The sequence below is a fragment of the Peromyscus californicus genome, unplaced genomic scaffold, assembly GCF_007827085.1.
Source record: "Peromyscus californicus insignis strain IS unplaced genomic scaffold, ASM782708v3 Scaffold_9__1_contigs__length_137607984, whole genome shotgun sequence".
Lineage (NCBI taxonomy): Eukaryota > Metazoa > Chordata > Mammalia > Rodentia > Cricetidae > Peromyscus > Peromyscus californicus.
In genome coordinates, this window is record NW_026294617.1 from 6,815,368 (window position 1) to 6,840,059 (window position 24,692).

The 24,692-nt window shown below is 41.0% G+C and overlaps 1 protein-coding gene across 1 annotated transcript in view; it reads left to right on the forward strand.

Moving 5' to 3' along the window:
- Spata16 (spermatogenesis associated 16) overlaps positions 1-24,692 on the forward strand; it is a 236,033-nt gene that overhangs the window by 134,988 nt on the left and 76,353 nt on the right. The window contains exon 4 of the mRNA XM_052731771.1: positions 1,722-1,806. Within this exon, the coding sequence (XP_052587731.1) occupies positions 1,722-1,806 (85 nt within the window). The remainder of the gene's footprint in view (positions 1-1,721; positions 1,807-24,692) is intronic.

The window sequence follows — 24,692 nt, forward strand, 5'->3', positions numbered from 1 at the left end:
GGCACCTTCCTGGCAGGTTGACTTGCTTTTGGGGTCACTATGAGAAGACGTTCTAAGTGCTTCTACCAAATACAAACATCCGAAATGCAACTTTGCCTCCTCACATCTATGATTTTTATAATTTTCCATATGCTATACATATTAACACACATCAAAGCCTCCTAGCGTACTTTATCTTATTATTACAGCCTTTGGGAAACATGACAGGATTCTTAAGAGATAGCTGTCATTTATTTGAAATGTCAGTATACAGCTCCTTTCCAAAATTCCATGTGTATGAAGAAACCATTGAATTGAGTAATCCTCTAAATGCTATTGTTTTTCCCATTGTGTGTGTGTTTGTGTATCACATGAACATACAAACATCCTTGTGCATTCTTGCAGACACTGGAAGAGGACATCAGATGTTCTGCTCTGTCACTCTAGCCTCCTTCCCTTGAGACAGGGTCTCTCACTGAATGTGGAGCTAAGTTGACAACAAGCCCCAATGATGCTCCTGTCTGTGGGACCCCATAGCTCTGAGGTGACAGTCACATACATGCATAACCAGGTCTAGGTTTTTATACGGATGCTGGGGATGCAGGCTCAGGGCCTCATGTTTACACAGCAAATGCTCTTACCCACTGAGCCATCTCCCCAGCCCCAATGTTAATTTTTAAAGTCCTAATTTTTGTCTGTCCTGAGCAAGAATGTAAATGTTTTAATTCTTTGAGAAAAGTGCTGGAGTAGGTTTATAGTTTCTCGGCCTCAGACAACCTATATTTAGGGAAGGAACATTTCTAATTCAATTTACAGTGATGTCAAGAAACAACACGTATCTGCAGGCGAAGATAAGAAAAACACGCAGGAGTACACAGTGATAGCTCTACTTAAATAAATAAACTTTTGGTACTAGTGATTAGGTACACAGGATTATTATATGTTTAATTGGCTAACGTGACAATTTGGAATTACTTCTAGTCACATTTAATTGGATTTGCAATCTCTGGGGAAAAAGGAAATAGAGAATCCTAGCAAAGAAACAGCCATAAAAGTAAACTGTTTTCCAAGGGGTGCTAAGTAATGAATTAATATCCATTCCACAATAGTTTTAATATCCCCCAGCTTAATAAGACCAGTGCAGTGACTGTATGCACTGGATCCGGAAACTAATTCAATTAGACGCAAGGTTGGGAGGAGGGGTTATCTGTTGAATTGTAGGGTTTTTTTTTTTTAATTTTCAGTTGTAAAAAGTCAAATTTAATCAGACATAAATAATCTTTTAACTCAGGTAAAGCCTGAGGTGTGCTTAAATGCCCACCTAATAGCTAAGAGCTATGCTAGGATTGGAGACATCGTCAAGTCTATGTGCGTGGTGTGAAGTATGGCCCCACAAAAATGGGCCTTTAGGATGTGAAACTCTGTGCATCTTTGGAGGCCTCAGACAAAGGAACAAAAACAGAGTATGAGCATCCCTTTTAGCCATGAAGTATTCCTGGGCTCTACAAATGGAAGATCCTTGTAGAAGACAAACAGCTCATTCCTACTCCTATGGTTTCAGTGTAGCTTGAAAAACAAAGTCAGCTACTTTCTGTATCCTAAAATGTGTTTTCTTTTGCTTAATCTTGTCAAGTTAAGTATGCACATTGTAAAGCCTTCTCCAGTGTGTGTGCATGCTGCCTGTTACAGCTTTCCCTCTGCCTTATAAATTCATGGTATTTTACATCTGTTCTTGTTCCAAGGAGTGCCATGATTGCTGACTACATGTTCTGGCTCTGTGGAGGAAGCGAGCACTGTGTAAGCAAGCTCATCAAACTGTATTGGCAGGTAAAAACTGATGCCCCAACCAGGGAGGAGGAGCGCATCTCATTTTCAGAACCAAAATGAAGGATGAGTGCTTAAAAGACCACTGAAAAGGTAGCTCTGGGCAAATCAATCAGACAGCCACTGCCCAGTGGTAATGTGTCTATAATGAAGGAGATTTCTGAAACTAATTTTAAGGGCAAAATCCAGAGTCATTAACCCTTGGCCTGTACTGGAGTTTTACAACTCAATATAAAATTTAGACATCCCAGGAACTATTTTTCCACATTTAAAATACATTATGCATTCATCCATTCTTTCTGAGTTACAGGCTTTAAAACCAAACATCTGAAGTGATATTAATTGCATAATCGAGGGTAACGAAAAGATGAGGAGCGAACATGGGTAATGCATTAAAAACTGGGCAACAGCAAATCTTCTGTCACTTGCTCAAATGACAGCAGGATGTCCCTCTCAGAGGCCCGCTAGTGCCAAGGAGAAGCCATCATTTCTCAGACTTGTAAGGAAAACTTGCATCACCAGTTCAGTCTCCTTCTGTGTAAAATTCTCAGTAACTTATGTGTTCCCGTTTCAATATTTGGAGCTCAATTTACCCACCATAAAAAAATTTACATTTTTAAAGTAGCCCTGTTGTACTTGAAACCCATCATCTATTAAAAAAAAGGCAAGTTTCAAATAAACACTTTTAATCCCCAAAAGAATTCCCTAGTAATAACTAGATAACTATGAAAAACAAAACAAACAAAACAAAACAGTGACTGGCTGGAGTCAAGGTAAGAGCATTCAGTTCACAGTATCCGACAGCTCACTGCCACCTGAGAACCCAGCCCACTGGAATCCACCACCTTCCTCTGGCCTCTGACAGCATCTGCACTCACATTAGTCACACACACACACACACACACACACACACACACACACACACACACACACAATTTTAAAAGAAAAATATTCTTAAAAACTAACTGTAAAGAATTGGTAGATACAAAAAACAAGCAAGCGATAATGATATACAGCAGCAGACATTTGACTGGAGGATTTCCAAGATATCCTAAAAGAAACGAGAGAGGGTTTGAATCTCAGGAAGCGATCCACAAGTCTGATGTGAAGGAGGTTCCTAACAAAGGTTTGATTTGAGTTATCCATTCACAAAACAAATACATATTGTGTGCATGCTGCACTTCCTACAGTGAATTAGGGGAAATGCATCCACTATAGTTATAAACAAAGACAAAGTATAAGCCTGATATACAAGAGTTTTCTTTCCTTTAGTTTTCAAAAAACACAAATATCTTCATTTTATTCATCTTAAAGTAAGAAAATAATCTCCACTTAGCAAAACGTACATGTTTGCAATGACAAAACTTAATATCAAAAATCCTTTATTTTGTTATTTTATATTAATAAGTGATAAGAAAATACATTCTTCATTGTATTCTTTTCATTGGAAGCAACCTGTGTAGCGAAAAGAGTCTTTGACTGCAGGCAAGGCCTGCTTCAGATGAGCTCTAACGTCAACTAGCAATAGACCCCAGCTAAAATCAGTCTCTGGCTTCAGCCAAAGACACTTCAGTAGAAAGTAAGGCATGACTGGCACCCGGCGCTTGAGATTATCCCCAAAGCCCATTTCAGTATTAAAACTTCATCCAAAATCTTAGACTCATCCAAAAATGACATCAGAATTTTTAAGAAAAATGAAGCCACTGTAAAGTCAGGGATGCCTGGCTATCCAATCCACCCTGGCAATCTCACTTATCAGTTTCATAATGCTCCTTGACATCACAGTATAGAGATATACAGATTACATCTACACATCTATTTGTTATCAACCACTAAGGTTGGCAGACAGAGCCCAGGAATGTGGTACATGCATGTCCTCTAGCACTTGGGAGGCTGAGCAGGAAAACTCAAGAGTACCATGGGGGCACAGCAAGACCCTGCCTCAAAAAAAATGGCATAGATGGGCACGATTTTCCTCTCCTTTCTGAGATAAGAAGATGCTGTATACAGGAAAGGGAGTAAAATAATGGCATATGGAAATGCTATGATGAAACCTTCTACTATTTAAGCTGATTCAAAAAATGAAAAAGCAGTCACTACATTGCAGGTAGTCCCTAATGTAAAATGGTTTGACTTAGGGATATTTTTTAACTGCACAGTTGTTTGGCTTTTGATTTTGTTTTCACTCACAGTACAGCATTCAACCATTTACATGAGATGGTCAATGTTTTATTATGAAATAGCCTTGGTACTGGAAGATTTGCCTAAATGATACCTAATGTAAGTGTTCTGAATGTGTTCAAGGTAGGAAAGTCCAAGCTGAAACGTTTGCTATGCGTGAAGGCATTTCAGTTTAGATGGGTGAAGCTATTGGAACATAATGCCACCATAAGTCCAAGGTGCATCTGCTACTTCCCTTTTCAAATGCATAAAACCCCTACTCCTCTGGTTAGCTAGTCTCTTTGGAGGTCTTGACACAGAAATGGGAACTATCAGAATGTAAAGATTTTAGTACCAGTCCCCATCCACTCTGCATATATTGACCTACAAACACAAGTACAAAAGAGCTGATCTCTGCCATTGTTAACTCAGGAACATCTTTCAAGTGTATGAGAAACACTTTCCATATCATTACTCCATCAGGGGCGGAAATGGTGTAACAGTCTGTGCCATATGACAGCTCACACTGAGCGACATCACTCAGAATAAAAGTGTTTGCACATCTTATTCTATAATAGCATCACCTCTGCAGAGGTAGAGAGGGTTGAAAATAACTTACGATGGCTGCACTAGAAAACACTGTCCCTGCAGCAGGATCCCCCGTCTTCAGCTACCAGCCATCTTTGTGGAGAACGCCATGAAACTTCATCACAAGGCTGAGCTAATCAGCAAAATGGGAGCGTTTAGGTGGGCTGAAAACTGGTTGTTTTGAATCAGATGCCTTATGGTGTGTATGCATGTGCATGTGTGCATTATAGAGGTCAGAGGATGGTGTTAGATGTCCTGGAACTGGAGTTACAGGCAGTTGTAAGCTGCCCAATGTAGGTACTGAGAACTGAACTCTGGTCCTCTGGAAGAACAGCAAGGGCTCTTTACCACCAAGATATCTCTCCTACCCCCGAAATAATACAAAGCCTTTATCTAGTTAGAAGGTCTGCTCTAGAGAAGGTCTGTTCTACCTCCCAAGCACCCAGTCCTCAATGGAGGTCAAATTGTCTAGGATCGTATAAACGAGGAGGTCGTGCTCTCCCACTGCCAGACAGTTCTCCTGTGTTACACTCAGCCATGTGTTCACAAGACATTCATCAGTTTGTATGGCCTTGTCTGGTGCAATGAGATTGTGGAAACCAACCCTCTCCGCACTGCTCATCACATGGAGCCTGAGGAGACAGCAACAGAGATTTTACTGTAAAATAGCTACAAGAGAAGTGAGAGAAACCCCACTAAGCGGGAACAAGCTGTCCAATCTTCAGCTCGCTCCCCACTTAATTTTTGTTTTCTCAATTTTCTTCATCAATCAGGCCTTCAAATCACAATCTCAGTACCTCCTGAAAATCAGATTCAGTTGACAACCCTGAATAATGCTCACAAACATACACACAGAGAGACAACAGAGAGAGAGAGAGAGAGAGAGAGAGAGAGAGGAGAGAGAGAGAGAGAGAGAAGGAGGGAGGGAGGGAGGGAGGGAGGGAGGGAGGGAGGGAGGGAGGGAGGGAGGGAGGAAGGGAGACAGAGAAAAAAAAGAGACAGAGACAGAGACAGAGACAGACAGAGGGTGTTTATTTATCTCATTGCATTAGAAATTGACCTAAACATAGTCACAAACACCAAAGCAACGTTGAGAAAGAATTATGACTTGGACTCTATTATTAGAGGGTTGTAATTTTTTTGGTATAAGAAGTTGAAATGTTTGACATAACATCAGTTTCAATTTAATGGCAGCAAATAGTAAAACTTGAGCTAACAAAATCAGCAATTGCAAATGGAGTCGGAGCTCCTGTAGTTCACAGCACCTTGAGTGTAAACACCAATCAAGAAATACCAACATCTTCTATTTGAATTCATATTACATCACTTCTTCTCCTTGAGCTACTGAGGTCTTTGTTAGGATGACATCATCAAGGTTATCTATGCCAGCAATTTCTTCCAGTTTTAAGATAAACAACTTGCTGTGTGTCTGTGGACTGTTCTCACTGGAAATTCTCAGGCTATTGCCAGTCTCAGCTCCAGGGCAGCAAAGTTTCTAGTTATCTGACTCTAGGCATTCTATTTAAAGTTTCTGATTGAAAAAGGACAAGAGGGAGGTTCCCCAGCAGAACTGCTCATAGTTGACTTCAGCATCTTCATGATGAAGTGTCGCCTCACTCTCAGGCTAAGAAGTCAGTCATCACAAAGCTGTGTTCTACAACAAACCCATTATCAAATTATGCTACATTTTCTTTATTTTGAAAAAATGCAAAAATAGTAACCAAACAGAATCCTTTCTAAACCCCCTTTCTTCATAGAAACTTCCCTAATAAAAAAAAAAGCACTTCATAGTGGGTTCTTGCCTCTAGACAAAGAGCTCCTGAAATGCTCTAAGGCTTGGCTGTGTGAGGAAGCCAAGGGCTTTCACAGCAGGAGGGAGCCCTCTTCGGGGATTGTTGGAAAAGCTGGTGACACCAACACAGGCTTGTGTGGAGAGCCTGACATGTGGAGCCTCTCTCTGCAGTGGAACAGCAAAGGCTGAGGGAGGCAGTGCCAATTTCACGGGTCCTCCATCTGTGCAGAGAACACTAAGACGTCCCATCCAACTCAAGTTGTACTTGGCATTGAAATGTTCCTCATCTCAAAACTATCAATGGCCTGCATAGCTTCCCAAGAAAGCTCACTAAAAAGTTTTTTGGGTTTGTTTGTTTGTTTGGGTGTGTTTCTTCTACTCTCAAAGGCCAAAACCAAGAACTGGACTTTTCCTACTCACATGCCCAAATAGTTTAGTGCACTATATTGACCCCTAAGGTATTCCCATATACATGAGGGAGTGAGCCCACCAATCCACTTCTTCTCTTCCTACAGCACTCTATTTCCACGACCCCTTTCATCCTTGATATTGGACCTAGAAGAGATACCTGCTGCTTCAAGCACTGAAGACAAAAAATATCCCCAAGCATGTTCTTGTCATAATGTGCTTCCATCAACTTTGCTATAGTCATTAAAACCTGAAATCTTTACAATTCAGTCATGCAGACACTTTTGAAGTTGGTGAAAACCTTTCTTATATACTCAGAAATTACCTTCATCAGTCACACTCACTTGCAATTAACTATTTGTAAGCACAACACTACATGCTAGGGAAACAGAAGCAAACAAATAGGTATCACTCTGTCTCGAGAGACCACACATTGCATTCCTCCTCATCAACAGTATCTCTTTCTTCAGCTTCAGTTACCCACTCAGTCAACAGAGACCTGAAAATACCAAATGGAGACCAGGCATTGGCTCACACCTGCAATCCCACTACTCTGTGGGAAGAGGCAGGTGGATCTTCATGACTTTTAGGCCAGCTTCATCTATATGGTGAGATCCAGTCCAACCAGGGTCACCTAGTGAGACCTTCTTGAAAGAAATATGGTAAGATAAACAGAAAGGAAGGAAGAGGAAGAAAAAGAGGAGGAGGAGGAGGAAGAGGAGGAGGAGGAGGAGGAAGGGGCTAAACGAATGTTAAATTGTATGCCATTTCGAGTCACTTGATGAAATATCCCACCTGTTAAATCCCATAGTAGCCATTTCATGCACCAGACTGTTGATCATAGTATACAGTACTTGGGTTAAGTTGGCACATATCCTTAGGAATTGGCCCAAAGTACAGAAGTAGTGATTCACACATGTCAAAGGGACTATGTGAAGTGCATCCTTCAAATAAAAAAGTGGAGGTGCAGTACGATATTCTGAGAGAAATAGGGAAACCACATCCACATGACCTTTATTGCAGTTGTTGTTGTTATAACTCTTCTTTTGTTACTAGCCTCTGTTGCTAATCTCTCATTGCACCTAAATTATAAACTAAGTCTTAAGATAAATCTTTGCCTCAGGGAACATACCTAATTTATGTAGGATTAGGTACAATCCATAGTTTCAAGCATCTGTTGGGAGTTTTGGAACATCTCCATCATGAGTTAGAAGAGAAACAACCATATTCTACCATAAGATATTTACAAGAAAGAATTATAGAACTGTAAAATAATTAAAACACATACCACCACTTAATATTCTGTCTTTCTTCCACAGTGCCATCAAAGCACATTGCAAAATGCCACTCAATAAGTTGTTAAATAAATCAATCAAATCAAAAATTAGTTTGAGATGAAGCCAAAACCAGTAACATCTAACATGAGAATATTTTTTACCATCATTGTTTTGTAATTAAGGAATTCAATGATTATGCAAAGAAGTGCTAATTGCCCTGATTTTATCATTGTGTATTGTATATATGGATTGAATGATCACATTGTACCCTATATATATATGTGCAATTATGTGCTGATTATAAATTACATACATGTGCATATGTATATGTATATGAAAGAAGTAGTCTCACAGATTGTATACTACACAGTTACCAGTGGTTATCTGTAAAGTGAGACCAGCTCTCTGAATTAGCTTACACAGTCTTTAACATGAAAAACAAAAAAAGAGGAGTCAGGAACTCATTTCACGTGTTCCTGTATACATGCATATGTGTTTTAAGCTCAAAGTTGTAGACAACTCTGGCTTTCATTGTGTTTGAGACTTGTCAAACTATCTTGAAAAGGCTGCTGACTTTTCCAAGGTTCTTTGAAGTGCTTGGTTTTCATGCTCCACAAATGTCCAAGGTATTGGCTATTCATTACTTCTCTTCAAGATGGTCACAAAGAAAGCTGAAATCTCATAAAAGTCTCTGTAGTGACCACCGAATCTTGTAGAATAATGGAATGAGTTGGGAGTTCAAACCAATAATAAAGCCTAACTTTCTACTCTTTGTTTCTTTTTTCTTGATATTGCAAAGTCATCCCAATATTACTCACTTACTTGGTAAAAACTTACATCTCTACCTCAGAACAAAAATAAAACCTTCAACATGAAATTACAGGTAAAGCAAGGTCAAGGAACCAGAAACAGCTATCATTATATTGAATAAAACACCTACATTTTCTAGAGAAGAAAAAATGTGTTCCCTAGAGATGTGCCTCCATGTGAAAGTTTCCCACAGAAAGGTACAAAATAGAAATTCCATGTGAGTATTTCACTTAATGGCCAATATTCATTATATGTTTATTTACTTGGCCTTGTCAGACAGAGAGTTTGTAAAATGGATGCCTAGTGTCTGAAAGCAGCCTAGTTACTGATGATTATTCAAATTATACATAATTTGAAAAGTACCAAAGCCACTTACCCAGAGATATTTCTCCATCAAATGCCATGCATTGTGTTTAAACTCCCACTACTTGGCATCAACTCTCCAGTCGGTCCTGGGGTCAAATGCAAAATAAATTTGATGTGGGAGAGCTTAACTCAGCAACGGGTGACCCTCTGGATACAATGATGAAAATGGGTTTATCTCGTCTCTTTGGAAAAGTGAAAGTACATCAATGAAATGAACAAGAATAGGAGAAAAAGCAAGCCTACTGCAGAAAGCGACAGTGTGCCCTGAGGTTGAGCACTATGGGAGCAAAGGACCCTGGGAAGGCAGTGGTCCTGGTGCTGACTGCTGCTCACTCCATGCAGGAAAGCAACACAGATGCCCTGCAGCCAGAGGACTGAGGACCAAGAGCTGCAGTCTTGGGTCTGCTGAAACCTGGCTTCATTTCTGTACAGATCAGCTAATGCTGTGATAGTGTTACGTGACCACCACTATAAAAACTCCCAGTAATCAGGTTGGCTCAGATTCAGATGATGTAGGCTAGTCTTCGTTAGGTTACAGCTCCAAGCTTGAGAGAATACAAGTGTGTTCCACACATCTCTCTACCCTCCTTTGACTGATAGCTTCCTGCTGTGTGTTTCTGAGAAAATGTGGCATTCCAAGAGAAAACCAGAGTACATACAGTCACTTTAATCCTCTACTCCAAGTGTGCTCATAGCAAGAGAGCCAAAGGAAGCCACATGATCACAGCCAAGTGCTAAGGAAGTTCTGCCCACTGCACAATACAATATTGCTGCAATTACATTACGAGAACAGTATTGCCCCAAGAGGGGAGAATGAGGAAGCCAACAAGTATACAAGCCTGAGCTAAGGTATGCTCTCTTTTTTTTTTTTTTATTTTTTTTATTTTTTTTAGGTTTTTTTGAGACAGGGTTTCTCTGTGTAGCTTTGTGCCTTTCCTGGATCTCGCGCTGTAGACCAGGCTGGCCTCGAACTCACAGAGATCTGCCTGCCTCTGCCTCCCGAGTGCTGGGATTAAAGGCTTGCGCCACCACCGCCCGGCAGGTATGCTCTCTTAACTCAGACTTCTCTATGATAAAGTCGTAGGCTTCCCTCAGTGGGTGTCAAACACCGCCCTCAAGTGGCCAGCTGCATTGAATCACCTGGGTTAAGTGGTGATCCGGCTTCACTTCTGTAGCTGTGACCAAACTTCCCTAACAAAAAGCAACTTGGGGGAAGAAGGCATTTTCTCCAGCTTACAATTCCATATTCCCATGCATCCTTATGGATAAGTCAAGTCTGGAACTTCAAACAGCTACACATCAGGCCCCTAATCACAAGAACGTGAAAAATGCATGCATTTGTACTAGCTTGCTGCTTGCTTATACTCAACTCCACACTCTAATACAGTTCAGCACCCCCACCACCACCCAGGGAATGGTGCCCATATTGGGTGGGGTCTTCCCACACTGGTAAACTAAGACAATCCCGCCACAGGCCAGCTCTCAACACATACAATCCCTCACTGAGGCTCTTTTCCCCAGATGGTTCTGTGGTGGGCGAGTTAACAATTAGATCTAAACATCAGAAGTGGGGGGCCTCTAACAGTCCTGCCTCCACCAAGCGAGTCCCGTACATTGCTCCTGGACTAAAGGTCTGTAAGCGCATTTCAAATTTGCTAAGTTCATGGCCAGCTTAGCCTACCATGCAGCTTACCTGGAGCTGCATGAGGGGAGGGTGCTGGAGAGGCTGCCTCTGTCTGTGCACGGTCTGTCCTCCCCTGAGTTAAGCCCCCCATGCTTCCAACCATTAACTAGAAGTAACTGCTCTCCCTGCCCCAGTTCAGTGACCTTGCTAGACCACAATGGACACTGAAGTGTTGTGAAGTCACTTGTCTGCCAAGAGATTTGTCTATTAAAATAGGCAATATTGAAACTCCCAAAATGTCCTGTTTTTTTCAATTAGAAGGCAAGCTAAAGAGGAGGTGTCCAAATTGAGATGCCAGGCAAATGAGAGCTGCTTTTCCTGGCTCTTGGGGAAAAAAAAAAAGATAAATATGGAAATGAATCTCTCATCTAATTATTCATTCCTGTTTATATATTCTTTAATGACATGTTTCCATGGTTACCAGCGTTGTTAAATGCTGCCTGTGTTTCATTTTGCTTTGATGCTATTTGAGGCGGGCATGCCAGTAGGAGAGGTTCACTTTTAACTGAAAGGTGTAATGAGGGCATATGTTTGATCCAAGGTTGAGTGTTCCCATGAAGGAGATAGTGACCGTGACATTGCTGGTTGTGTGATTTTGTCTAGTTCTTCAGTGGTGTTCTTCTTAGGCCTTAGGCTGAGAAGAAGAAAGGGAAAGGCAGAGAGTGGAGGAGAGAAAGAGGAGCAGAATCTGAACCATACACATATGGAAACTCACATTAATATGTCAGTAAGATGTGATGCATTTGATGTGTACACACTGTCAAGTAAGGGGGGGTTGTTTCTCCCTCTCCCTTCTCCACATATCACCCCACTTCTTCAATCACATGCCTGCATGCTTGGTGCAGAAACCTCTTCCCAACAGAGTGCAGTAGTGACTTCACCTCGGTGTGGGATTCAGCCTCAGTGTCATCTCTCCAGAAGCTGCTAGCCTTTGATGCCCTAAGTCTCTGCAGAATAAATAGCTCTTTTGTCAGCCTCAGGGATCACACAAGAACCTGCAGGCAGGAATCCCTGCCAGTGCCTCAGAATGTGCTCTGCAGGGGGCAGCATACTGCTCTCCTGTGTTGGTATAGATCTTAGGTTGCACATGGATCTTTGAGATTGCGTAGAGAACAGTGGGGAGAAAATTAGTCCTCAGACTCTCCCAAGCAACACAGTGTCGGAGCCTTCAGAAATGTGCGGGGCTGTTAATAGCCCTGGTTGGGTTTGCAGCTGTATGTCAATGACCCAGCAAGCGCACAGTCAGCTTTTCTCTGTCTCTGTCTGTCTCTGTGTGTGTGTCTCTCTCTATTTCTCTGTCTCTCTCTGTTTCTCTCTCTCTCTCTCTCTCTCTCTGTCTCTCTCTCTCTCTCTCTCTCTCTCTCACACACACACACACACACACACACACACACACACACACACACACACACACACTTTCTCTCTGTCTCCCCCTGCTCTCTCTTTCTTCAGGAAAGGCTTTGGGAATTTTTTAACGGCTTTTAAAGGAAGGGTAACCTCTAAATTTCCTTTCATTTTCTCTCGTTTGAGGATGCTATGGGTTCTAGAGATGGGCCCAATTTGAGGTTCCTTCTACTTGGGCAAATGTAACCCTGACTGTTCGGTGCCCCAGTTCCTACAGCTCCCCTCCTAGGTTAGCAGGAGGTGGTTGACACAAAGACTCCACTTTTCAGTTGAAATCTGCAAAGGCCTTTTCCTTTGTTTTTGTTTGCATCTGAAAAAAATCAAAAACTGTTATGAGCAAAACCAAATTTAGAGGTTTTATGGCTATCTTTTATATTTCCCACAGGTTTTTATGGGTTATTGATTTACAAGCTTGCAGAGAAATTGAGGTCACTTTTTTTTTAGCAGCTGGAGATGTACAATACTATCCCATGAAATCATTGCATTTTTTAAGCTGTGCTCACCCGGGTGTAGAATAATCTGTAGAACTCAAGCTTTTAATGTTTATTGTTTTTCCAGTCATCCTTTGGGCAGTACAACACACCAATTACAAAACAAGTTCTCTTTTCTTCAACTCATAGGATTGTATTTTCTTCACTAATTTTTGAAGACAGTCTGTTCTACCTGTACCTGGGTTGAATAATTTTCTTTTTCATAACAATTTCCCTTCTCCTAAATAATGAGACCTTGACATTTCAAATGCCAACCTTTAGCATATGACATATTTGATTTTTCTCAGGATCATAAATTAACTATGAAGCTAACCTATTTCTTTTTACAAGAAAGCTTAAGTGTTCTTATATGTAGTGCAGCCTAAAGTAGGAGTCAACAACCTACGAGGAACAATAACCTCCAGAGCATCCAGAGATATGGAAAGCACCACAGTTAGAACGCGCATCTTCCATTCCTATTCCTCAGCCCTCAGAAGCTCATCTCATTGCGTCTAACAAGGCCATATAAACTTCATTTGTGAGATCATGAAGGAAGCACATGTATGTACTAGTATCACTTGTAGCTGCAGTTTGCTGTTGTAATGGAGCACATAGAAACATACCCATATGTAATACATACTGATTTATTTATTTATATATATATATATATATATACACACACACACACACACACACACACACACACACACACACACACCAATTTTGCAAAGCCATTAAGTTTATCATAGACATAATTATTCCCCCTCTGAGACATCTTGATGCTAGGTGACATGATCAATAGTCATATATAGGAAGCCAGCAGCCCCATAAAATCAGATTCCTGAAATCTGATGGCATAGCCTGGAAGAGATTAATTGCAGGCAAATAAGAGAAATGAGAAAAGATAGGAAATGTCTGCTTGCCAGACAAAGTTGAAATTTGAGGGAAGACAGAAATTACAGGGATGCAGAACAGCGAAGACAAACTTTGAGTGATGTCAGTGGGTGCGGCCATCTCTTTTGATGGGTTCCAGACACGCTGTCACTCCTCTTCTCTGTGCACAACAGATATGCAACTCCACAAGGAGCCGCTCATCTCAAAGATGAATGCTGCCCTTGGATGAAGACCGGGTGGACTTTTGTCTTTCATCTATGATTCGACACTTGTCCTCTGGAGCCACAGGCGAGGAATCTTCCCATATCTGAAAGTCTATCTTGGTTAGCTGGACGAGGCTATAGACTCATTTATGAATCTCTAGAGTCTAATGGATCAAAGCTTGAGGCCCTGATGTAGATATAACTGATTTCAGTCCAAGCTCTCTCTCTCTTTTGAGATAGCTGTGTGAACATCACACCATGCTAGAGAATAATGTGATATAGGATAAACTGTTTTCCTCATCTATAAAATGGGAGCAGGTCTAGTTTCTAGTGTTATTTTAGCAAACATTTAACCAAATGCACAGAGAACACCCATCTAATTAATAAGTGATGTGTGGGTGTGTCCATGAACTGACAGAAGCCCACACAAACACAGCTTTTTGCCATTTGATGATAGCCAATAGTCTTCACTTCACAGCCTTTCAGTGTCTTCAGTAGATGCTTCCTCAAGGCCAACCCCAGCCTTTCCACTCAGTTATGTCACCTACTAGTAGCCTAACATATAAAACAAATGCTTTGTAGAAAGGGCATTACAAATTTACAAAAAGGATAGCCAGGTCCTTGTCCCAACCCTGACATGAATGACATTCATGCAATAACAAGCTGTCTTCCAATCTGAAACCACTAGACAAGGAATACAATGAAAAACAGCACACACTGGCCAGTTACAGTGGTACACAACATAATCCCAGGACTCAGATAGTCAAGATAGGAGTATTACAAATTCAAGGGCACTTGGGATATGTAGTCTCAAAACATATTAATTTATTTTAATTAAACAACACATAGTTAGGCATAATAATACTTACCTTCACATAAGTTGTGAAGATGAAATACATAACAAGAAGAGTCCCAACCTGTCTTGACAAACTCAGAGGCTAAGACCCATTAGTAGTACCCAGTTGTCCTTAAAAAATAATTGCAGGTAATGCAGTTATTTCTTCCTTTAATACCTTCCAGTGATTCATTTCCAGTCATCAAGAACAAAAGCGCTATTGCAGCCTAAAGAGTCTGGAGGCCGCTGAAACCCACACGTGTAACTCGTGAGTTTTGATCAGCTGGTGTTCCCCAAGGTGAAAGTGGGAAATTACTCACAGTCTTCAGAAGAGGAACATAATTTAAATTCTATTTATAAATTATATGTGCTTTGTCACTGAATAAGCTAACCAACCTAAGCATATTGATATGGAAGCTACCCTACTAAGAAGCCTTTCATATAATTTTTGTAAACTTTTTCTTTGAGATGGGCATGCTAGTTGACAGTATATCCTAACCTAGTGAGATGCCAATGGACAAAACTATCCTACTGTGACCAGTAGGTGAGAAAACTGTGATGTGAAGATTATTACGAAGAGGGTTTTGGTGTGCTCAGGGTTCAGTAGAGCCCACTTGTTCAACTGTTAGTGTTAGTTTTCATGACAGCAAGAATAGGATCCTGCTGGAGCCGGGCGGTGGTGGCGCACGCCTTTAATCCCAGCACTCAGGAGGCAGAGGCAGGCGGATCTCTGTGAGTTTGAGAACAGCCTGGACTACCAAGTGAGTTCCAGGACAGCGAAAGCAACACAGAGAAACCCTGTCTCAAAAATTAAAGAAAAAAAAGATTCTGCTGGAGGGGGAAAAAAGGAAGAAATTAATGCTTGGTTTTCCAGAAATTTACAATCTAACTTTAGAAATGAAAGCTTTTGGTATAGGAGAAAGCATTGGCTTAGGGGACTCAAGCCCTTGCTACCATTCTAATTCTGTGACCTCAGATGACTCACCAGAATTTACACACTTGTTACTTACCTGTAAGTTGGTATGAAATTGTACCATAGATCTTTTCCCTCTCCTCAGTTCCACGTTGAAAGTACATGCATATAATTCCTGCTACAAAATACAAATGATTAAAAATTAGCACAGGGAAAGCTTTAGTTATAAAGTATTATTAATTAATTATAATTAATTAATAGAAGCATCTTATACAATCAAAACCCAAACTAAGCCAGGCATCGTGGCTCACTTCTGTAATCCCAGCACTTGGGAGGCTGAAACAGGAGAATTACCAGTTTGAAGCCAGCCTAGACTGAAGAGTGAGACCCACTGGCTGTAGTGGCATACATCTTTAATCCCAGAACTCAGCAGACAAAGGCAGGAAGATCACTGTGTGTTCGAGGCCAGCCTAGTCTACATATCAAATTCCAGTAGTCAAGAGTACAGAGAGATACCCTGTCTCAAAACAACAGCAAAAACAGTGAGCCCCTAAGGGAGAGGAGAGAGACCTTAACCAGAATGAATGGGAAACAAGAGTGTATTATATCCACACAAACACATTTATGTATTATGCATAATTTGTTAAAAATCTACAGCATCTGCATACAGTGAAAAACTAAAGGAAATGAAATTTCTTTAGAATTTAAAATGCTACTGTTTTTAGGCAGCAAAAATTGCAAAGTAGAGAATTCAAGACAGCTATATCAAAATCTGTTTACCTAGATACCAGTAACCTGATCATGCAATCTTTGGTGATTTACAGACAATGAAAATGAAATTTAAATGCCTTATTTATACCACATGAGGAGATCTATGACCTTCCCATCCCTGGGCTGACAGATGCAGCAGCAAAGCTGTGCATGCTCCTTGGAGAAGACAAATACTCGGAAGGAACAGTCAATGGCTGTTGCTTCACGAAAGAACTCCTGTCCTGCACAACAGAGATTCAGCATAAAGTACTGAGCACTGGGGCAAGGGATAGCAGTCCACCATTACATATTCTGTTCTAATATACTACTGCAGTAATGATATAATCACAGAAATGTCAATCCCAGGTACCGCATACATGACACGGTGAACAGGTCACAGGGCAGTCACAAGGAAAGCCATTTGGGAAAATCTGCTCTCTATTTCAAGGCATTGAAACCTTCCAAATTAAACTTATATATATTTACAGGGATTAAATTTTTAAAATGTCACTTATGGAGTTTTATTTTTCCATTTTCTAGTAAATTATACTCATCATTCAAATTTATATTATTATTCATACAATAACAAAGAGTTATGCTAGCCATTAAAGACTAGGTACCATCTCAACTATATAAGTCCCGAGTATAGGAAATTTCCTTTGAAAGTAATAACAGTTACTCTGAAAATAGAACAATGGAACCATAATATTCAGTCCCTAATAACACCTACCTAGATGGATTCTATAAGGATTAAAGAAAATGGCATATATAAAAGCCTGTATTACAGTGCTAAGTGAAAGATTGTTATTTTATCTTTAAATGCTGTTTTTCTTTACTTTTTATAAATTGATGGTAATGGATTATGAGTGATTTTCAAATTTTCACTTATTACTATTTTTGTATTAGGATAGACTAACTACTGTAACAAACAACTCTATCCTCTCTCCCTGTCTCCCTCTCTGTGTCTCTCTATCTCTGTCTCTCTGTCTCTCTCTCTCCCTCACTCTCCCTTACCCACAAGATTGAACCTTGAGCCCCTTACATACTAGACAAGTTCTCATTTTTACTGAGCTACATCCACAAAAGCACATTACAAGCCCTCTTTTTGCCTTTTATTTTGAGGCAGCATCTCAAGAAGTTACCCAAGCTGGCCATGGACTCACTGTGCGACTCAGACTGGCCTGAACTCACTCTGTGACCCAGAATGACCCTGGACTGACTCTGTGACCCAGAGTGGCCCTGCACTGACTCTGCGGCACAGAATGGCCTTGGACTCACTGTAACCCAGAATGGCCTTGGACTGACTCTGTGACCCAGAATGGCTTTGGACTGACTCTGTGACCCAGAATGGCCCTGGACTCACTCTGTGGCACAGAATGGCCCTGGACTCACTCTGTGACCCAGAATGGCCCTGGACTCACTCTGTGGCACAGAATGGCCCTGGACTCACTCTGTGACCCAGAATGGCCCTGAACTCACTCTGTGGCACAGAATGGCCCTGGACTCACTCTGTGGCACAGAATGGCCCTGGACTCACTCTGTGGCCCAAAATGGCCTTGGACTCACTCTGTGACCCAGAATGGCCTTGGACTCACTCTCTGGGCCAGAATGGCCTTGGACTCACTCTGTGACCCAGAATGGCCTGAACTCACTCTGTGGCCCAAAATGGCCCTGGACTCATTCTATGGCCCAGAATGGCCCTGGACTCACTCTGTGGCCCAGAATGGCCTTGGACTCACTCTGTGACCCAGAATGGCCTGAACTCACTCTGTGGCCCAAAATGGCCCTGGACTCATTCTATGGCCCAGAATGGCCCTGGACTCACTCTGTGGCCCAGAATGGCCTTGGACTTTCAGTCCTCTGCCTCAGCCTCCTGAATGACTGGGACGCCTGGACTAAGCTACCAGGCCTGGTTGAGAGTTCTCTTCAATCCCCAACGGGAGAAAGTATAGTAAGACCACACTAAAGAGCGCTTCATAGACCAGGCACAGAAGTTATTCCTGCCTACCTTCCATAATAGCCTGCAAGTGTCTATGAAATTCCTGTCATGTTCCCAGTGGGTAAAACCTTAATTTTTCAAAAGGAAGTGATTTATAATATTAAAGTCTAATTTTAAGTTCTATAAAATTAAAAAGCTGTTCATCCGAAAGCCTCTTAAAGCCTCCCCAATCTGAATGAATTAGGTTGGGAAAGTCCTGAGGTGCTCTCCAGATCAAATTTTCTAATAAATTAAATCACTGTGATTGTGGTCAAGACTAATATTGGAAGCAATAAGGAAATAATTTGATAGTCTAAAATTATTTGATTGCACTTTCTAAGTAGAAGTGGCAGGATTCCTTCTCACTGTCCCATTTCCATAGGCACCAGTCAAGAAATGGGGGTAAAATAATCTCACCACCCTAAGACACTTTGAGTATCATAGCTCCTTCCAGCTTTACTGGGATACTTTCAGTACTCCTGAATTTTTGCCAGGAGAATTTAGCCCTCTCGGTGTGGAACAGGGGGATGAATTCCCTGCCTTCCTCTCAACAATTCACGTTCACTTTTCTTTCCTCTTTGATGGAGTCCCTCTCCTCCCTTCTCCTCTGTAATCTGTCTCACAGTCATCCTGGGCAAGCTGACATCTAGGGCAGTGAGTGGCTCCTTTGACTTAGCTAAAGTACTAAGAGAAATGACTGTAACTTGGTGTTTGTAGTGGACATGAGCTGCCCACATATACTCTTGCTTTACAGAATTATACATTTTATATGACACTTATTCAGAAACAGGGTTTTGTTTGTTTGTTTGTTTGTTTTGATTTTTGAAGACAGAGTTTCTCTGTGTAACAGTCCTGGCTGTCCTGGAACTCACTCTGTAGACCAGGCTGGCCTTGAACTCACCGAGATCTGCCTGCCTCTCTCTGCGTCCCGAGTGTTGAGATTAAAGGCGTGCACCACCGCCACCTGGCTGGAACTGTACATTTTAAAAACTTATAAATGCAAGAGTGACAGTGAAGAAGAGTTCACTGGGACCTACGGATACAGGCACGTGACTTCAGAGCTTCCTTCGGAGGACCAGTGTGGAGAACATACTTAGCAACGTTGTACATTCAGCAGCAGGACCTGGAGCTGATTGCTTCACCATCCCCACACAAGCAACGTTTACTGACATTGAAGGAACATACCAGGGAAGGACAGTCAATTCAACATTTAAGTCAAAGTGAAATATTCTAGAAATGTACTCCCATTTTAACAGTTTCTTTTTTCTACAAGCAGTTAAATATTCATCTGGTCTCTGTTTTCAAAGTCAGTGAACATGTTTGATCATCAAAATCTTCATTTTCATATCAATAGTTATATCAAAATATTCTAATTTTAATATAATATTTTATTTACTTTTTGGTAATTTCATACATGTTTATAATGAATTTTGATAACATCCATCCCTACTCTCCACTGACTCCACCCCCAGACATGCCTTCATCCACCTTGCTGCTTCTTGGCATCTTTTTTATTTTTCTTCTTCGTAACCCACTGTGTCCCATTAGAACTACTCACATGCACATGGGTTTGTGATCACCCGCTGGGTGTCAGCAACCGAAGAAAACGTGGCTGCCCTCCCTCAGCAGTCACCAACCACCAGGAGCGCCTCAGCTAGGGACGACGGGAATGTTGACTGGCTTGATCTTGTGTGAGTCTGGTGCAGGCACTACAGCTGCTGTGAGTTCCTGAGGACAATGGCCCTGTCAAGTCTGACATCAGTAGCCCCTCTTCCACACTGTTCCCTGGGCCTCATTGGGTGGGAATGAGCCAGATGTCCCTTTTAGTCCTGAGTATCCTATATTCACTTATTCTCTGCACGTGATCAGTCTCTGTATTAACTACTACCCACAAAAAGCTTCTGTTGAGGGCTGAGAGCTGTACTAATCGACAGATATAAAGGTTGATATTTAGAAGAGAGTTTGATACTATTTCTGTTAGCATTTAGGGATCTGTACTCACCTGCCCTTAGGGTCCTAATAGGATATATCCTCACTGCAGCCACTAAGAGCACCCCCTGTGCGCATTCCCTACTATTTCCTTATTTTTAAAAAAAGTGCCTTGCCTACCTCCCATCTCTTTCCCTTTCTCTTCCTTCCCTCTCACCCCCAAGGACAGGTCTCTGCCCCCTTCTCTCCCCTCCCCTCAATAAACCCCCCACATGGGCCTGTTGTATGGTGACTCCTTCCCGACATTTTTAAAATACAACAATGTTCATCTAGCAAAATAATAGTAGTAGGTTCTCTCCTAGGGCCTATGGCCTTGCCAGCCATGAGTTCTTGGCTAGGTCTATAGTACCAAGCATGAGTTGCAACCTATGGAGTGGGTCTTATATCCAATCAGAAAGTGGTTGGTTATCTCGTTCCCAGTTCACAGCCGGGTAAGAATGTTGGTGACATTTCTCCCCCAGAAGCCTGCATAGTGCCATTCAGCACTAAGAAAGCCAGCCAGAAGAGAGGAAGCTTCAGAGTCAGTACCAGCTTGATTTCTTCATGTCCTGTAACCAAAGCGTATGACATTTCCAGCAATAAGGTCTTAGCATCCAATTCTGGTGGGCAACCAAATGCAGGGGCTGGAGCCTGTGTTGTTTGGGAGTCTCTGGTACCCTCTGACTAATAACTTGAAGGGAAATAACCTTCACTTGGCATAGGGATTTTCTTTGATAACTTACAGCTTGTAAGAGAAGCATTATCCCTCTCACCTGGGCATGGTAACTACAAACCTGTGTGTGTGTGTGTGTGTGTGTGTGTGTGTGTGTGTGTGTGTGTGTGTGTAAAAGCTTCTAATATAATAGATGTCCATGTGACTTTTTCAGCATCCTTAGTGTTGGTTATCACTGCCCACATCCCATCCTCTGCCAAACTTGCCCTGCATTGTTTCCATCCCCCTTCATACTACCTGTGCTCTGTATCTCTCCCTTCTCTCCCTTAAGGTCTTCACACACACACACACACACACACACACACACACACACACACCACCCCGACAATGGCTCCTTTCTAGTTTCCTGGCTTCTCCTTGTCCACACACTATGGAAACCAGTGTGAAGGGTCCTTAAAAAGCTAAATACAGAACTACCATATGACCCAGCTGTGTTCTTCCTGGATATATACCCAAAGGATTCTATATCCACAGAAGTGCTTGCTTATCCATATTCATTGCCACTCTATTGACAGTATCTAGGAAAGTGAACCAACCTAAATATCCATCAACTGATGAATGGGTAATGAAAATGTATCTATACACAATGAAATTTTATACAGCTATAAAGAAAATTATATGAAATTATGGAATTTGTGAGTAATGAATGGAACTAGAAAAGGAATTCTATTGAATGAGGTAGCCCAGACTCAGAAACAAAATCACTGAATGTTCTCTCTTAAAATATTCTAGTTTTTAAACTGGTTTATGTGTCTTAGAGTCTTATAAAAGACAAAATGGAACCTACATTAGAATAACCATTAGCAAAATTGATAATCACACAGAAATGACCAATTCCTGTGCAAATGCAGTACCCAACCAGAGAAAACAGAGTTCAATTGGACCAACAAGAACTATTGAAAACAAATAGATAATAAAAAGTCTCTCATTTAGTGAAGAAGAAGGAGGAGGAGGAAGGCTTCATTGATGAATTCTACTAAAGAATGGCCAGTATCAATTCTTCTTAGATTATTACAAAAATATTGAAGAAAGAGAAATTCTTCCAAACACAATATATAAAACTAGTATTGTTCTGATACTAAAACCAAATAAAAATGTCTATAGGTCAGTATCCTTGATGACACAGATTTTCAACAAAAATACTAGAAAATTAAACACAGCAACGTGTTAAAAATCACCATTATCAAGTGAGATTCATTCCAGAGATGCAAGGATGGCTCAACATATACAAATCAATGAATATGATACAGCCAGTCAACAGAATGAAGACATACTAACCAGTGGAAAATTAAATCAGGGCAGTCACATGGAAATCAGTACAGTAGTTCCTCAAGAAAAGCAAAGCAGAATTATCCTGTCATATGATCTAGCTACACTGCTCCTGAGACTATATCAGAAGGAATTTAGATTAACACAACACAGGGATACTAACACAAAACTTATCCTAAATGCCAGTCAGCAGATAAATGAATTTTTAAATGTGGTGTATATATACAATGCATTTTCATTCAGCTGTAAGGAAAATGAAATTACTTCATTTTCAGGAAACTAGACAGAACTGGAGATCTTCCTGTTAAACTAAATAAGCCAGACTCAGAAAGACAAACATTGCATGTTTTCCTCATATGTGTAACGTAGACTTAAACTTATTTGTGACTTGAAAGTAGAACAGGGAAATCTGTGGGAGGAGGAAGGGGTCTAACAGGAGGTAGATGAGAATAGGAAGGGTAACGGGAGAGGAGGAAACACCATCTTTTCTTTCGTCTGTGGAATCTAGCTGTAACAACATATTGTCAGAGCGATGGGGGTGGGGAGGGAGAGCAAAGCAGAGCAGAGTTATTCAGTGATGAGAGAGAGGCCAGCAGGGGGAAGCAAGGCAACAGAGGGTGAAAATGAGCAAAGCACTATTACACATACTTGTGAAAAGTTCATAATAAATAGCTACACTAATTTTTAATGTTGATAATTAGGAGTGCTAGCAGGATGGCTTCTGCTGCGGGGTCTGAAGACTTGAGTTCAGTCCCCAGAATCTACATGGAGAAAAGAACTAAAGCCTGACTCCTGCCTGAAAACTGCCCTTTGACCTCCACACACGTGCTAGTCTCTGTGTCTTGTTTCTCTGTGTGTGTCTCTGTCATGCATTAAATAAATAGGTATAAGAAGAATATTTTAAGCATTTGATGACTAAAAACAAAGCTTATGTGTTAACTTCAATAAATATCACTGTTTGCCAATGATGCAAACACTTGGCCAGAAACCAATTAGAGCTAATAAAGCAAATCATCAAGTTAAAAAAGAATGTACAAAATTAGTAACATCACTATACTCCAGTAGCAGACTGTCCAAACTGAAAATGAAGAGAGCCATACCATTTACAACAGATACAGATGCTAAAGCAAAATTCCTAAGAACAAGTTTAACCAAAGGGATGAAATATCTCTACAATGAAGTCTAAAATGTGAATGAAAGCAATAGAGGAATCACAAGAAAAGAAGCATATCTTGTGTGGATGTCCTGAAAGAATCAATATTGCTGAAAATGTCCACAATACCAAAAAGTACAGAGCCCCTGAAATCCCCATCAAAATACTAGAAATCTGAAAATTTTTATTCAGCCATCTGCATGCAACTAGGAGGCATCATACCACCTGATTTCAAAATGGAGCGTCGGGCTGTGGCTGTTAGAAGAGCACTGTGTTGGCATAAAAGCAGACAGAGTGACCAACGAACAGAAGAGAGAGGTGAAAATCAACCTGCGTGTCTACAACCAGCTCATTGCTGATAAAGGTGCTCAGAAACCACAGTGAAGAAAGGACAGTCTTTTCAATACATACAGTCGCAGCCATGACTTCCCTCCTGCTGAGTGGGTTTCGAGTCCCATTAGACATCTATTGGTTACCTCTAACATGTGAGTGCCACTTACTGCACCTTTACTGAGACCTTGCCATGCGGGTCATTGTCACGATTTGTAAATACTGCAGCTGGGTATGACCGTTTAATTGCTTCCCTCTTCCTGCAGTTTGATCAATATAGACTGAGAAAAAGAGATGAGGAGCAAATGACAGCCTGGTTGTTTAATAAAGCCTCAAGGAATCATATTAGTTTATATTTATCTAAGATCCTACACAATAACATATATATATATACTGCTCCCCCACAAGAACCATGGACTAAAAAAAAAAAAAACGAAAAAAAAAAACTCAGTATCAGGCAAAGAAATTTCCTTTTAAATGGTTGGTCATGTATCCAAGTGACTCCCAAAACAATAGAGACTACTATGTAGTCTTAGTTGCCTCTCTGAGGTTGGAGTGAGGGCCCTATTGTGGAAAACAAGGCACACTTAGGATGCAGAACTCAAGTGATTCGATCTGGATGCAATCTAAAAGCCTCTTTCCTGTGGTCTAGCCTCTGTGGTACCAGAAAATAAAATTTTCATTTTTAATAAAGTATGTAGGCTGAATTTTTCCTAGATTGTTCCATTAACCAGTTACCAAATAATGTAATTACACTGAGTAGTATATGAAATGTTGCTCTATTCCTTTGCCAGAGCAGTATGAGGCAGGTTCAAAGTCTAAAAGATTGCCTAGTCCTAGAAAAAACGAAACACAGCAAGGATATTTCAGGATCCAATGCAAAGACAACTCATATTCTCATTTG